The 17175-nt window shown below is 38.3% G+C and overlaps 1 protein-coding gene across 4 annotated transcripts in view; it reads right to left on the reverse strand.

The window, feature by feature from the left end:
- khdrbs2 (KH domain containing, RNA binding, signal transduction associated 2) overlaps positions 1–17175 on the reverse strand; it is a 123588-nt gene that overhangs the window by 26085 nt on the left and 80328 nt on the right. For all 4 annotated transcript variants that reach the window (XR_001480350.2, XR_001480349.2, XM_015363141.2 and 1 more), the window contains exon 7: positions 2871–2953. Coding sequence is in view for 2 of the 4 variants with exons in the window: in XM_015363141.2 (XP_015218627.1) it covers positions 2871–2953 (83 nt within the window). In the remaining 2 variants the exon portion in view is untranslated. The remainder of the gene's footprint in view (positions 1–2870; positions 2954–17175) is intronic.

Below are 17175 nucleotides of genomic sequence, written 5' to 3' on the forward strand. Positions count from 1 at the left end.
ATAAATTATAATTTCTCAGTGTTTATAAATTTATTAGGTTTTTGGATTTATGCCAGATTCTTTTAAGTTTTTCCCCAAGGTTTGCAAATCTCAAGAAATGCAGACATCTTCATTTAAGTAGCAAATGTCTGGAGATATTTAAATTTCTGCGCAGGATTTTTTTATTTTTAGGAGCTCTCTGCGGAACGGTGTCAGGTTCTGTGGTGATGCCCACTTTTCAAATTTTATTGTAGCTTGTGCAGCTTTTCACTTTACCTAGAAGCTCTCCAAAATTCAAAGAATTTTCAGTGAAAACAACTGCTGCATGAAATGGATTCTTTTGAGTGAATGTACAGTAAAAAAAAACGCTTGAACTACAAGCAACTGAGCCACTTGTTACCAAACAGCCAAGGTTTCTGCTGAAGTCATTTAGGGAAAATTGTAAACACCACAATCTCTTCAGCCTTTCATGTGTGCTGCTGTAATCTAAAACAGTATCTAAAACATCTAAAACAGTATATCAATGGTACAAAAATACACTTTTTTGTCTTTTTCCTAGTCAAATACAGGGCTTCAGAAATCTGGAAATGAAATGACTCAAGAATGTAACCATACAGATTTTATGTTTTTGTAGATAAATATGATTTAAGTGGGTACAAAATTGAAGCAACTACTGTGCACAGTATTTCCAAACTAAATGTCATTACACTTGTCAATAAAGCATACTCAAGAGAGTGTTTAAGAGATACAGTGATATACAGCTCACAGTGTGAAAAAGAGTGGGACAATACCCCTTCCGTAAAGGTTCCTGATACCTATATTCAATTCAATTTTTAATTTATTTTTATATAGTGCCTTTCACAACAAGGTTGTCCCAAGGCACTATATGAAAAATTTTGTGACTGAAACAAAATAATTTATTAATTTCTTGCATTTGTGTAGCATTTTATATCTCAGATCAATTTACAATAAGGGTGGAACCCACTACATCCACCACTGAAGTGCAGGACGGACCGGGCTGATACATGGCACCATTCTGCACCAGCAGCCCCACTACACAGCATCAGGTAGAGCAGAGACTAGCTTCTGCAGGATTCCATCGGTTTGGACATTCTGGTCTAAATGGAGTAGTGCCACCTACAGGTCCAAAACACAACTTTTATAGCAGCCTGGTTTTCCCATTAAGGGCCTTCCATTAAAGTACTGACCAGGTCCAGCTTTGCTTAGCTTGTGAGATCTCCTGAAATTAGCCTACAAGGTGGTAACACTGCTGTCAAAACAAGTGGCTCAAATCAAACAGCACTGTGAGAGCTGGTCTCTGATGACCAGTGTGACCATCTCTGTGCAGAATGACCTCTGGGTCTTTAAGCAACTGTTCACAACAGCTTTGGTAATGTCAGCTGAACAATCTGTGCCTTTCGTCTTCCAGTGCCCTGAGCATTTTCGCTTGTATTTATGTGGTATTTAAATGGAAGTTATTAGCTGAAGTTCGGGAGGGATAACAGTGATAAGTCCATCTCACACAGCTGTACCTGATCACCAACATTACGAAATGCTTAATTACTGTGCTGCCCATTAATGTGGGTACTAATGTTCTTACTTTGAAATTTTAATCAATTTCTTACTTGAGGCATGGAGAGCTGATTCCTTAAACCTGCAAGCATGACTATTATTCCTAGTTCCTAAGATATTAGATTTTTTTCACTTCATGAATCAAAGGTCCATTTTCTGAATCGACAGAAGGTGGACCCTGTCTATTTCCTTCTCAATCCTCTCTGTTGACAGACCGCAGAGATTTCTACAGTGATAGGTTTGGGATGACTCTGTAAAGCACCTAAATCCTGAATGAGGTTCTGTAATGCAATCACTATTTTTCCTGTGCACCTGGTGCCACAACTAAGGAGTAAGAGCTGAGGCTGAGAAGTTTTAGCATCCCATTATAGAGGACAAGCAGATTTTATATCAGCGTGGAGGGATCAAGAGTTACTTCACACGCATTAGTACAGTACAGTGAGAGTAAGTGAAACAAGACAATTAGAAAGGGGTGCAGCAACCTTTTGTACTGATAGTTTTTTAATCATGGTTTCCTTTCCATTTTTATATAATTTATATAATTTGATAATAAGATTTAAAGCAGATAATATGCATTTAAAAATGACAGAAATAGAACTGTATTTTCATTAAGTTTTTAATATTAATTTTGGTAATCCCAACAAGGCTTATACACTGATCGATGACTGTGTTATAAATGAGCCTGAGTTTAATAACATATTGAAACAAGAAATCTGCTTTCCCTAATTTGTCTGAAATCACTATTTACACCCAGTTGCACACAGAGGGATAGTTGAGTTGGAAACAGAATATTACCAGACCCACAAAAAGCCTTATCCCTGATCAATTTCAGTTCGGTTTTCACTTCAAATGCAAAGTTCATTGAAACTGCCTAGAGTCTTACCCAGTAAAGGCTCACCCCTGAGAGCTCTGTACAGGGTGAGGGAGCTCTGCTATAGCTGACTGTAACTGAGGAAGCGAAGGTGCGCTATTGGCCAAACATTGCTATGAGTTGCCTCTCAGAGACACTGCGCCCTCTGTGACCTCCTGGGTAAACAGCATTATTGTTTACATGGTGTTAACAATACTTTTTCAAGTTGAGAAAAATAAAATATATTGTTGTTGAACAACATACAGTAGCAAAAAAGGATAGATTATCTGACATTATCTGTATAAAAGTTTCAATGTAGGTTAATTATGTTTTCCAATGTCCAGGTAACTTCTTAATTATCTTATTGACAAGCACATGCATGTGGTGAACAGCTTTTATGAGCATCTCGAAAGATTACTGCGAAAATTTGTAAAGTCACGTCAGAAAAGGCTGGCAAAAGTGACATTACCTTTGTGTCTGGCTGCTGTAGCTATCATCATACACATCGTAGGTCTGATTATCGTACTCTCCATCGTATCCATCATCATACCCCTAGGAGAAAGAAAAAGACTGCATTGTAAACTATTGTATCACGTACATAATGATGATAAAATGACCATAAGAAAAGGAGTGACACTGGAATAAGACTTTCTAAAATCTATTGCATCCTACAATTTTAAAAGAGCCTAATTATTTTTTGCTCCAGCATTAGAAAATCAATTATTAATTCCACCGGTCCACAGTCCTCTCATTAATAAAATCTCTACACACAGTAAGAGTGACAGCACCAATGCATGTTTCACTCCAAATATTGACAGATGTTTACAAAGACAATTGTTTTTACAAAAGTCAATAAAGGAGTTTTGCTACAAAACAGCCTCATTTAACATGCCAGCAATACGGTCCTGAGCTGCCCGTGACAGCTCAAACCACACTGACCGAGAGCTCAAATGACAGGATGTTTCTGGTTCCTGGCTGTTTAACCTCTGACTGTTGGGTTCGCCCCCGAGTCCACTACCTATAGTACATCACTGCTACAGCTTTACTGCGTACTCCAGTACACAGGGCACCAGCGTCCGAATGAAACTGATTTGTCATTTCATAAGAGACGTGAAGAAAACACTGTCATATACGGTACAGCAATATAAAAATAAAAGGAGATTCTTTAGCACCCTGGAGCAATCATATATGCAATGTAAATTACTGGAATAAATGTCTATTTTAGAGTTCGTTTATAATTCAGATATAAATTTGTCAAATATTTTATATATTACAAAATCATAATGTGTGGTATATGGTAGTTAGTGTTTGATTGTTTATATGGTTATTTGGTAACCACAGGAATAGAGGACATTTGTCCTTTAATCCATTACAAACAGAACTGGAACAACTAGTACCATAACACCATTTCAGTCAAAATATCCATTTTATGAAACTACAAATTCTGCAAATAAAGAAACAAAATTAATTAACTAGTTCCTAAATTGATTCCTGGTAAATATACAACCGTTTACATGTAAGTTAGATGTACCATTATATTCTGATAGAATTGTTAGAAGAAACAGAATATATGCGCTCCATTGAAAAAGGGTAAGCTTTTATTATCATGTGCAAACCCTTGCATTCAATAAAAATTTACATTTCAAGTCTTTTATGCTACTGATTTTCAGCAAAAGCTATATGATCAAGAGACGTCTGAAATCAAACACTATTGTCATTTGAACAATCCTTTCACTAAGAGGACTGTGATGGCACTAGACCGCTCCACTTTGTGGTTTCGTAGAAAATGACTGCGCCCTTCTTTTCTGATGTTGATTTGAAAAAATAGAAAATAAGATCTAAATCGATTTAATACTACTATAGAAGAATGCAGCCTTCAGCTTGTTCATGCACGGTTCAGGATGGGCACAGCCAGTGGTTTGGCGCACTGGAGAGAGCTAAGCCCGGGTTCCATTACAGCGGATGCACTTCTGTAAGGAGGCAGAACATGGGCATATGGTTTGGAAGATAATACATTTAAATTGTGCACACAAAGACCCGCCTGCCAGCTCTTCCTCTTCTCCCCACTGCACCACGGCTCCAGGCCCACTTCCTCCAGATTGCTGCACACTTCTGATTCAAAACACTATTTCTAACTGACTGATGTCTCAAGCATTTTTGGTCACTCTCAAGCACATTTTCTTTGTACAACATTTACATTGTTTTCCAATTTGTACTAGCTTTGTTTTCATGTTACTCATGCTTACTCTGTTGCACCTGCATGATTATCTTTTGCACTTGCACATAATTACACATATACTTAAAGACTCTCTGGGTAAGGACATGTGCCGAAAGAGTACGAGTGAGAGATTAAGAGAGTGTGAGAGAAAATCTAATCCCTAATAGTTTCAAAATTGATAAATGATGCAAAACTATTACTTGTGAATGAAAAAAATCAATATGGAAACAGATATTTTAATTTATTGCTGCTAGGAAAAATGATTAAAGTGACTGCTTCACCTCTGATTTCTTTACACCAAAGGAAAATGAAGATTTCTTTTCCTGAAGGAAGGCCACATTATTTATTTTTGATTTGCCTTGGCGCAATTCAGGAGGTGGAACAACAGCCCCTCTCTTATCAATATCAATTAACTTTCCCCTACACTGAAAACAAACTGAAAATTAGCTGTGCGTTTGGTCTCCTTACCACTAATGATAGATCAGCACTTTCATCTGGGACTGGATCATTTTTTTCACTAAGATATGCAGGTATGGTCCCATCTGAGCATGTGTAGGTGTTTCCAAGTTCCAGCTTCAGCCTCCAGACTCAGTCCTTATTTTCTCCGATACCGCCATATCGTCTCTGTTATGTTTGTTATTACTGCCTTAACACCACAGTGTTTTTTACTGCTTCTTTAAATCTCTTCTGAGAATTACACATCCGTTAGAGATGACACAGAAGAGTAACAAAAACGTCCAGCTTCTATGACAACAAAGTTCTAGCCACATCACTAAGGCTACTTCTTGTCTCTGATGAAAATACATTGTCAGGGCTTTTTGCTTAGATAGAGGGAAAAGGGTGTTTGTTAAATTATTACCTGTCCAAGGTTGGACAGCAGCACAATCTGTGACAATATTTTAAAACCGCTTGACCTGATATTGCTGACCAACGTAAGACAGTGTGATTTGCAAAGTACAATATATCACATTCTGATGAATCAATACATCTGCCGTTGTTAAGAGATCTTATTTAATGTGCTAAATAAAAACACAGTTATAATCAGCTGATCTTATGAGGACTTGTCCCCTGGCCTTTATGCTACTAATCTTGGTAACAAAGTGCATAGCACTAACATCCCTAATGATGCTGTGTTTCGAAGAGAGAAAAGAAAAAAGAGAGCAAAGTGATTTGGGGTTTTATTACATTAATTGCCTGTGAATAGTCAGCCAGTTGTACTTCAGACTCAGGTGGTTAATAATATCAGTGGTATACCCTTGAGCTACAGTCAACACAGCAGATGCAGAGTGTCCAAAAGTATTCAGTTTGTGTACTTTACAACACAGGCTTTGGAATAATGTCTTAACAAACAGCCACAGTCTGCTCCCAAAACATTCAGTTTCTGTGTGACACTGAATTGGATGAAGTGGTTAGAAGGATATACGGAGATAAAATCTGTTTTCAAAGAAATCAACATTGATTTCTGTCAGAAAATGTTTATACAGTAGTTCAATTTATGTTATATGTGGTATATACTTGCCTTGGGAAAGGGCAGCATTCCCACGGGCACTTGCATTCTATCTGGACCAATCAGAGCCCAGTCAGGCAGCCTCTCTGCTCGTCCGGCTCACTTTCAATACGACAGCCAATCGGCCGATCAAGCCTCCAACTGAGCACTTTATTTAAGCCCCAAAATACCCCTGGATCAGTGCTCTGACATTGAGCTACCTTCTGTCTCCTTTGGAAATTCTGTCCTTGTGTAATGCAGAATATTAGAAATGCTGTTTTACCACGGTTTCCTGACCTGGACCTGCAGCACTGGTCAAATGGTCTGGTCCAGCCTCAACAGCCTCCCTCTCAGCTGTTTTCTACTAGACTCTCCCAGTCACCCTCAACAAGCTTGGCTCTCCCTGCCAGCTCTCCTGCCAGTGCACCGCCTCCTAGCGGCTTCAGTCCTGTCTACATCCGCTCCTCCTGAAGACTCATGGAGAAGCAGCAACCTGCATATAGATCTCAACCTGGCATCCATCCCCGGCAGTTTGAAGCAGCCAGCAGTGACATAACAGAAAGAAGTTAAATTTAGAAAAGGCTGAGAAAAATCAATGCCTAAAATGTGTTGATTGCATAAGTATCCCTCCCCCCTTTTGTAAGAGCGAAACTGAATTTGTTCACATTCACAAAATTACTTGATAAGGCAAACAATTATTTGAATGGCTTCTGTTGGTCTGCAATAATAAAGGTTCACATGATTTCAGAATAAATAAACTTGATTCAACCATTAAGATGAGCATTCGAAGCAACTGGGAGATAAAGAAAGATTGCACATATTAGGAGAAGAGCATAAAATCTCTCTCTTCCAGTACAGTGAAGTCTACTATTAAGCAGTGGAAGGTGTATTGTAACACCCAGACTGCCTAGATCAGGCTATCCCTGCAAACCAAGCATAGGCCAGGCAAGGAGGGAACTGGCTAGAGACGACACAATGAGGCCAATGACAACTTCGAAAACTTCCAGTAGCTGAGGTGGGTGTCCATGAATCAAAACAGGATATTTTTGACTAATTACCGACAAAGCTGTCCAATATGGCAGAATGGAAGGAAATGAAGTCCCGTCTCAAATCCTGTATGGAGTCTGTAAAAGGATTTTAAATGATACCACAAATGTGCAAAAGGTTTTGTGGTCATATGAGACAAAACTGGAATCGTTGGTATAAATATTATGTTATGGGACTGCATCTCACCAGAAGGGACTAGAAAACCTGTCAGAATTGAGAGGAAAATAGATGGCGCAAAGTAGAGATAAAGCTCAGAGGAAAACCTCCTTCAATCTGCTAAAGACCTTTAACTTGAGCAAAACTTCACCTTTCAGCAAGAGAATGACCCAAAGCACAGGCTTGTGTGGCTTTACAAGACACGTCCAGTGAATGTCCTTGAGTGGTCACCTCAATCTCCCAGAGAAAATATGTGACTTGAAAATTGCAGTCTATAAACAAACCTCAAGCCTCAGCCATCCTGACAGAATGTGAACAAGCGTGCACAGAACAACGAGAACATTGCTCAATTGCTCAACTGCACTGTGCAAAGTTGGTATAGACTCACGCAACACTTCTACTGAAGTATTCTCCAGAGCGGGGGGGGTTGATTAACAATGTTCACTAAAAAATGTGTATAAAGTATTCATAATTCAACAAATGGGAATCGTGGCAAGACACTTTGTGACCAAATATAAACTCAGCTTAAACCAAGAATTAGATCATTATTTTAAGTTGTTAAACCTCTGTGTGTTTTACTTCTATAGACTATTAGTACAAAGTATCTTTGCCAACACAGATAGTTGTGCTGCTTTAATTTTTCGCTTTGAAATGTCTCCTTAAAAAAGTTAGTGGTGTGCTTTTATGTCTTCAAAGAAGACTTCGTAGTGTTAATTAAGAAGCTCTGCCAGACAGTAATTCTGTTTCTTTGCAATGTCGGTTTTACTTATTTCAATGCATGCTTTTGTTTACAAAGCCTCTGCTTTTCACCTCACTAACCTTTACATGGCCTTACAAGCCAGTGTGCATAATAACTGCAGCCTATACTTAATGAAGCTCGAACCTTGTATTTTAACACTCATTTGGAAAACCAATTAACTTCAGCTCTATTGAACAAGCGAATGGGAAATAAATCAAGTGTTAACACATCAGTTGAAAGTCCCAGCTCTGTGTAATTAGGGTACCAAGGAGCCAATGGCCCACGGCTCAGAGCTTTATTAACAATTGACAACCTGTACTATCTGTTGCAATTAATGATTTTTATGTGGGGGTACTTTTAAATGTGGCTTTTGCGAACAGAATATCATCTTACTGGAGATCAACTGAGTGTTTCTGTGGCTGGAGCTGACACTCAGCACTGTTGTTTTAACCTCAGCGCAACTTCAACTTCAGGTTAATTCATCTCTCTTTCTTACAATACTTTTGTTCGTACAACTTAATAAATATTGAACATTCTGTTGTGAAGTATAGTCATGCATGATTTTTTCCTTTTTTATCATTCTTATTTTGAAAGAAAAGAAATGGTCCCTTTAGAGATTTTCAGCATTATACTGTATTTGCAGTACTGTAAAATCATGGTAAAGAACACGAAGGTATGCCAAAACTCAATATTAGCTTTGAGCAGTATCAAAAATGATATTGTGGAGAAACAGAAAATGCTGTGCAAATAAGATTGTAAGATTAACGCACCAGTAACTGTACTATTAGGAACCACGCACAGTTAATGTACAATTGGCAAAAAACATAAGGAAACTCAGAACTTCTTAAATCTACTATAGAATTTATATAAAACAATGTCTCAGGACATGAATTCTATTTGATGCAGTTAATTTTAGAGTGATTTCATGTATTTACTGTATTCTCATAAGATTGAATAAATCTGCTAAATCTTTGATACGGACCTTGCACTTTCAATATTTTGGAGTTAATTTTAGCATACTTACTATTGCACAAGAAGCAATAGGAACTCAGACCCCTGTTCAGATAAAACCAAGATATTAGAATACTTGTAAATTTAAGTGGTGTATTGTATTAGAATATACTGTAACTTAAATGAAGTAAAGGGCTATCAGATTCGTTTTCTTAAAAAAACAAAACAATTTAAAGCTCAGTGTCTTATCGGACATGCTGCGTGTGGTTATCTGTAGGCTGCAGATTCCAATAAGCTATATGGGTATTGTGGTTTACATAATCTTCTGTATCTAAATCAACATTAAGTTATTTTGTGTTATAAAATTTGTATTAATTTTCAAGCAAATCAAAGTACAAGAAATAAATACAAAACCCACATGTTCGGGGTGGAGGCGGAGCCCTGGATTAAGGGCGACGCGTTGCCGTAGCAACCACAGCTGTCCTGGTTGATTAAGGAACAAGTAATAGGTTTATTCCATGCTGAAAAAAAGAAGAAAGAAAACACAACGTTTCGGCCGTGGAACCTTCTTCAGGTGTGAGAGAGACAAGGACGAGACGCAGCTGCGGGGCCCTTTAGGACTGAGCTCCTTCCTGGAGTGACGAGCGGAGCGGAGGGGATTGTGACTGATCGTAGGGCTTTTTCCAGGGGCGCTGTGCAATGGCTGAGCCTGCGCTCTGACCCCAGGCTCTCTCCCTGTCTGTGTGTCTGTGTCTCATGGAGAGCAAGCTGGGGTATGCGAAAAATGACAAATTCCTAATGCAAGAAATTGTATATGGCCAATAAAGTGATCCTAAAATCTTAAATCTTAGAACAGAAGTTGGAAGCAGTTTCAGTCTTGGGGCAAGTGGTTTACTACTGCAAATAGCGTGCCCTGTCTTGTGTATCAGGCTCCAATACTGGTCGGGGTTTTTACTTTTTCATGCTGGTCAAATGGCGAGCTTTATTTCTTGTGAAGTCCATTTTTATTTCGGGGTTCATATACTGCAGCAAAGATTATGAAACGAAGGTCCAGTTAATATGTGGATATACTGCAATATGTCTATATAAAGAGTAAAATGGTTTAAACCATGATTTTTAACCAAGCATCACTGACTTTTAGAGCTTTTGCAATTATTTGAAAACAGAAGAAAAGTTCAGAGTGGGATTAAAAATTAAATCCCCTCCTATAACAAGTGCATACTTCACAAATTCAGAGCATCTCAGCGTTACACAATACAAAACTAGATTAAAAAAACATTGGGTTTGTAAACTGATGACAAGCACAACCTTCTGCTGTTAAGGATTACCATCATTTTATGTCAACAACCTTCAGTATCACTGCTAAAGCCCTTGACAGTAATATTTATCTTCCTATCAACTGCTACTAGCAACCTGTTCATCTTATTCAATGTTCAAGAGTTTGAGCTTTCAACATCTGTGAATATCAGTAGACTTCAGACAGGTCTCCTGAAGTAAAGCTTTTTGAATATTTTTATCGTGTATATCTTTTGTTTTGATCTGTGAATTTAAAATGCACACATTCTTGGATATAATATTTGAATTAAAATATTGGATTTAAGAGCAGTGAAGGTCAAACTTCCCCTTGGTAGCTGGACATCAGTCACACAAAACAGAAACACCAAGCTGGAGAGAAAAGAGTACTTATAGTATGCTCAACCAAAATATAATCAGATGGAAGATTTTGTAAAAAATAAATGTTAAATTGCCCCCAAAATAAGGTACCTTTTTTTTCCCCACAAAGCAAATGCAATAATTTAAGAGATTGGAGAAATAGCAAGCTCGCATCTTGGTTTTCAGCTGTAATCATCATTCCAAAGCCACAAAAAAAGAAACATTTGGCTTTGGTGATGCATCAACAATGTTTATTAATAAACCACAAAATTAAGTGTTGTTGTGGATCTCCAGTGAGGCCCTTATTTCTGATCTGGGACACATACTAACCCCGTTGTCTGTATTTGGGAAAGTATGACAAATGGAAGATCTTCTGGATACGAATCTTTCCCAGGACAGTGAAGACCCAGTACTCACTATGATGGATGTCCACTGTTGGAGCCTGGACACCTAGCAGAGACTAATAGATACGTCTGGACATCTGAAATCAAGGTCATGGTCAATCATCCAAAAAAATGACCAATCAATCATTGAAACCTACTTCACCTGGTAACTTCTTAACCAGTCACCAGCTGGAATTTCCCCATTTGACTGACACAATGTTTAGTTGTGGGACGTAAGCGCTGAGGTTGAGTGTGAGCCCATATGTAAGGTCAAAAATTGACCCGAGGTCTAGCCTGCAGCCAGGACACTGCGACCAGCTACAGTAGCTACCATCATGTATCCACTTGAGCACTGAAAATATCTTATTATTCAGCAGCAGCCACTAAGCCAGGAGCAAACTGGGTTTCTCCCCTTTTGTGTGACTTTCCCCATAGACTTTTCCGCAGTTCAGTTCAGCAATATCCCGGACATCCCACTGAACAGAACTGACTGTTGGCGTGAAGCTACAGCAGGATCCTTCTCTCAACCCCTGATTCCTTGAGGCAGCAGAGCATGCTTTGGACAATGTGTTGAACACAATGTTGATCCCATTAGCTGTTCCCTTATCTTTCTGCGCAGAACTTACAAATCTACAGTTTTAGATGAGTATAGTTCACTATTCAGCTTTACTGATCTTGAGAATTTAATTGCTATCCTAATACATGTTGATATCAATTTAATTAATTAAAGTAAAAAAAAATTCCTTGTTAGTATCTGAATGTTGAGTATTTTAATTAGTTGGTTTAATTAAGCGCATAAACCTTGTTTTTGTGTCTCTTTTTGATATCTGCAATAGCTTGATAACCCTCACATAATAACCTGCTGTTTGTATCCAGGCAGACGTCCACTTATTTACTGTGTATTCTTCTATGTACCAACCCCCAAGATTACCAGAAAAGCAAACATAATCACCATTTCTCTTAAGAATTGATAATAAATCCAAACCACCACTGTAACATCAGAGTTATCTAGAATAGAAAAAAAACCCACTTCCAGTGTCTAACAACAATGCAAATGGAGCGATACCAGAGATTGCTTTCCTACAGTTCTGAGATGAAACGGTCTCCTTCCTGTGCCATATCAAAGAGACCTGCCCAAGTGGATGACCTTCATCTTATCTGGATTAAGCAGGAAGCTGTGCACTCCAAACTATGGCAGGTGGTTCTGCACTAGAATGGAATAATCTTTGAAGAACAGCAGTGCTGAAGGTGGTACATCAAGACCATCTGGCCACGTGAAGGATGAGCTGTCGATCAATATAGCAAAGAAGCTTAAAGCTAAAAATGTAAGGCCTATAAATCTGTGTACTGGCACCATTATAAACCATGCGGGAAGTCATAACTTTAATACGCCTCGTGGTGGTCAGCAATTATAAAGATTCTTTTTAGAAAGTGTTGTAAAAATTGAATAGATTTATCTTCCTTGGTGACTTTAAGTATCCCAACACTAGGAAAATTAGAATGCCAGATTCTATACTCAAGTTTGACAAGATGGGAATTTCATAAGGGATATTGCCTTTTTTGGCTCGGTGCTAATGTGGCAGTTTTAGTACTGCACTGCCTGCAGAACATCCACCCCCTTACTATGTCATCATGTGACAGACCAGCTACAGTACATTTCCTTCCACCCAATGCTGAAGGTAAGACAGGGTGGTTTCAGAGTCGTGCAACTATGCTCTGTTCCTGCTGAGATTTACTCATGGTCACTTGCAGGTGACAGCTGTGCTTTCTAGACAGATTTCTTCTCGATTTTCTAGATAATTCTCCACTGTCTGGTTGTCAATACGATGATGTCACCGTGATGTCACAACCTTAGTGCCCTGTTACGCAGATATCATTAATGCCAGCAAAACTCACAATAATATCATTCCGTAAATGCAGATAGGTGTCAAGGAGCCAGGTGAAGTTCTGCAGGAAAGTGTACATACAGTATGTCTGCTCTTATGGTCTAAGGGGCAAACAGCAACCTCCTGGCTTTCTTTCCATTGGTCTAAGGCAGGGGTGGGGAACCTTTTTTCTGCCAAGGGCCATTTGGATATTTATAACATCATTCGCGGGCCATACAAAATTATCAATTTAAAAATTAGCCTGCTATATTTGGTCAAACATTTACTTAACTCACCCCTAATGCGATGGCTGGAACTGCCTCTCTTTGGTGACAGGTTTTCCCTTCACCTCCATGAACTGCTTGACTTCATCCCGCAGTTCGTAAAACACAGTGTGTTAACACTTTCGCAACGTGTACACTCCCAGCCTGCCTGGCACTGACTGCCCTCTGAGTCACCGCAATACAGGCAGACGGACCGCAGGGCAGCCGGCGAGAAGCATGCGTGTCTGTCCCGTCATGGACTCGTATGTGTCCTGTCTATCCCGTAATGGACGTTCCTTGCTTGTCCCTCAAAATTAACGCTATTATTATGATTCACTTAATATAAATTTATGTTGCTATGAAAAAAGCTCCTAGATTTATTGAATTTCAAGTCCCGCCTGCGTAGGGCTGGGCGATATGGCCAAAAACATTATCAAGATAAAAAATTTCATATCAGTCGATATCGATAATTATCACGATAAATGTCAAATCATTATTTCTTTCAAGTTTAAAGGCAGATTTTTTTCTCCTGAGTGAAAGTTGAAGAAACCAGACAGTTAATTAGTGAATTTTAAGAACACATCACTTGCCAAACAGCAGAAACATTAAACAAATCTGTTAGCTGCCCGGTCTGCAACACGCACGCGCGCTCGCGCAGTATTCAGTGCGCATGCGCGTACCACGCGTAAATCATGAACATTTATCGAACTTTTGTTAAAATTATATCGAGGAAAATTATACCGCGATAAGTATCGGTATCGAATTATCGCCAGGCTCTACGCCTGCGGTTGCCTTGGCAGGGCCAGACCAAACGTTCCCCACCCCTGGTCTAAGGGATGGGAGCTGCCAGATGTCCTTCACTGGTATACTTACAGAAGATTAGAAAAGTTCTAAACAAGAGAAGGCCACTTGTCTCATCTAGCCCATTTGATTGCTAATAGGAAATTAATTAAAAGACCACATACATGTACAATACATTAATTTAATGAACAAAATGTATTGTTTATAAATGTATTAACATTTATTAACACATGGTCATGTATCTTGTTCCTTGCTCCCACAACCTTTTCTGTAAATAAGTTCTTCCTGTATTAAATTTTAAATGCACTTCTATTTAGTTTTCATTTATGTCCTCTGATTTGGTTTTCACTGCTGATTCTTAGACTGAACACATGAAAACACTGATTGATTATGTTGAGTTTTAAGCCTTTTGAAAACTTCATTACTGCATATATTTTTACACTGCTATATCTTAATGTAGAGGAGAATGAAAAGACGAGGACAGAGCATTCACCCCATTGCAGCATGAAGTTTATTTTGTCCTTAAATTTCTTATACTCATGTATTAGACTAGTTTTGAAGTGCTGTAATTACAATTATGCTCATTATTTTAATTATTATATTATTTTAGTATATATAATCATTTATATTTTTGACATCTTCGTAATATTGTGGGTATATTTCACAGTCCAGTACAAGCTGTTTCCTCATTGGACATCCCAAAGGAGCTGAAATAACCTGACCTACACTATAAGGCATACATATTCATAGACCTGGAACCTGCTGCATGTTGTATGCTGGTGCTAAATTAAAATGGGTCCCTCATGTTTGGAAAAGTAATATTATTAATCTAACCTGGCTTAATTAAACCATTATGGAAACTGCCTTGAAGCTTGGTGTTTTCAGATTGCAGGAAAGATGCTTTTTATATGAAGTGCTTTGTTAATAGCACACTAGTGTTTTTCCCCTTAAATATCTTAGTATTGAGCGCCATACATCATTTCAAGTGTGTATAATTATAATACATACTGTGGAATATTTTATAGGAAGATTAAAAAAAGTCAGTATATCTATGCATGTCAATTAGACTTTAATGTAATTACATGTGTATTGGTAATACAGATGAGTCAAATAATGCAAACAAACAGGAATGTGTTGATAGGAAAATTGTGGACTGTGAAAGTGGTAAACTTCAGTGACAACCCCAAACTTTTAAAACAGAAACATAACAGTCATCCTTAGCTTATCTGAGAGAATCCAAAGAAAGAAAAGATTGAAATATGTCCACTGAAAAAACATCAGAAACCATTGTCTAGAATAAACAAAAGTAATGCAAAAAGATTTGTCATGAAGGTTATCATATTTGACAAAAATATTTTTCATGAATGTTGCTAAGACGAGGCTAGATTTCCAACAATTATAGCTTTAAAAAGTTATAAAAATTCTGCACACTGCAGATTTTCATACAATTTGATGGAATTGCATGCTGTACATCTGTTTTATTAAGTTAGGAGTTCTGCATGGAGAAATCTTGAATCACATTTCCATAATTAGTTAACCTCAGAACTGTAACCTTAGGGTTGTAACTATGTCTATTGTTAAAAAGCAATTACAGAAGATATAAATGTAATTTGTGAATTTTAAAAAAGCTACCTTTGCCGATTATCCAATACTTCTTGAATTTAGTTATGAGATTATAGGAAGATAAAGGGGCATTGCTATTTTACAACAGAACTATTACTGCAATGCTTGTTTAATATTATAACAATTATTAGTATGACCTAACTGTAATTCTGACTGCTTAAAATGACATTTTGAATTTTCTACTTGAAAGATTAAAACATTTTTGCAAACCTGAAGAACAATTATCTTTACTACAAAGCTTTCTTACAAAAACACTTGGTTATTTCTTTTTGCTATATTCTCATACGCTAATATCATGTATAAGCAAAGAGCTGAATTCACTTTGTTAGGCAACAAGCAACTCGGAGAAGAACTTTCTTTACCTGCCCCAGCATTATTCCTGTCAGGTCAACACACCGTTATGGAGGGAGAGAAGAGACGAGGATGCCTTCCTCCAAAACGTACAATGCTGAACCATGCCTTATAAAGCTTTTTAAAATTTTACATCCACACCACTTTGAATGATGTGTTTACTGTACATCTCGGCTCACAGCACCAGCTGCTGTAATGCACGGGGAACAGGTGTTCTCCTCTGACCTGCCTGCCAATTGATCCATTCACATTTGACCATGTTAGGAGCTCCACAGCACCTCCCAGAAGAGCTGGGCTGATCAGAGGTGCTATGCATCTCTCTCTGACATCGCTGCAGGCCTGCAGCTTCATGGGGCGTTTTGCTTGGAAAGGTGGCGATATTTTGGCTGACCCAAAGCGGCCAAACTGTGGAGCACTTGATCAACTGTGCACAACCCAACTGTGGGTAATCCTTATCTCACTGACTGATGACCGAGTCTAGAATTAAACTGAAAATAGATTACGGGATTCCGAACACCCAATAAAAGAGGACTTCGCTGGACTTCGCAACTCGGGAGAGCTGCTCCACAGTCATTTGAAGAGGTCTGGACGGGGAGTTCCAGGCATCCTACAACATTTAATAAGTAAGAGGACCAAAATTGGGGGGGGGTGGGGGGAATAAAATGCATTCCCTAGAACCCCATAAAATTTTAACTTGCAGCCTAGCAACCCAACCCTTAAATATGTTTGTCCTGTAATTTAAACAAACCCCTTTGCATTGTGACGTTTCGATATTCTTACAGGAATGTGCTTTAGTTTAAGATGATTATGCACATGAATTCTCCTGCTTTCTGATACAAGGTTCAGAATATAGCACATTTTCCCACTGCACCTGTTCTTTTGTCAAATTAAACCATCTCAGAAAAGCGTCTCAGAAAAAAAGCAGTGTTCTGTACCTGAAACATGAAAGAAGATGGTTTTGTGTACAAATGTTTCAGATCAATCCCAAAGATGCTAATTTAAGAAAGTCTTTCTTATTGAACAGCAGCATATGTAAAATACTATAATTAACTCCTCAACCCTTAATCCTTTAAATTATCTGTGTGGTACAACAGTCTTCATAAAAGAATGAAATGATACAAAATCACAACAATTTAAATTCTTCTCCTCCTTTACGCAGCTCGAAGCTCTGGAATACTTTAGGCACTGCTGCATGCTGGCCAGAATTCATGCATACATGCGTTTGGCGGTGGTACAAT

Source organism: Lepisosteus oculatus, chromosome 17 (assembly GCF_040954835.1).
Source record: "Lepisosteus oculatus isolate fLepOcu1 chromosome 17, fLepOcu1.hap2, whole genome shotgun sequence".
In the NCBI taxonomy this organism is placed as follows: Eukaryota; Metazoa; Chordata; class Actinopteri; order Semionotiformes; family Lepisosteidae; genus Lepisosteus; species Lepisosteus oculatus.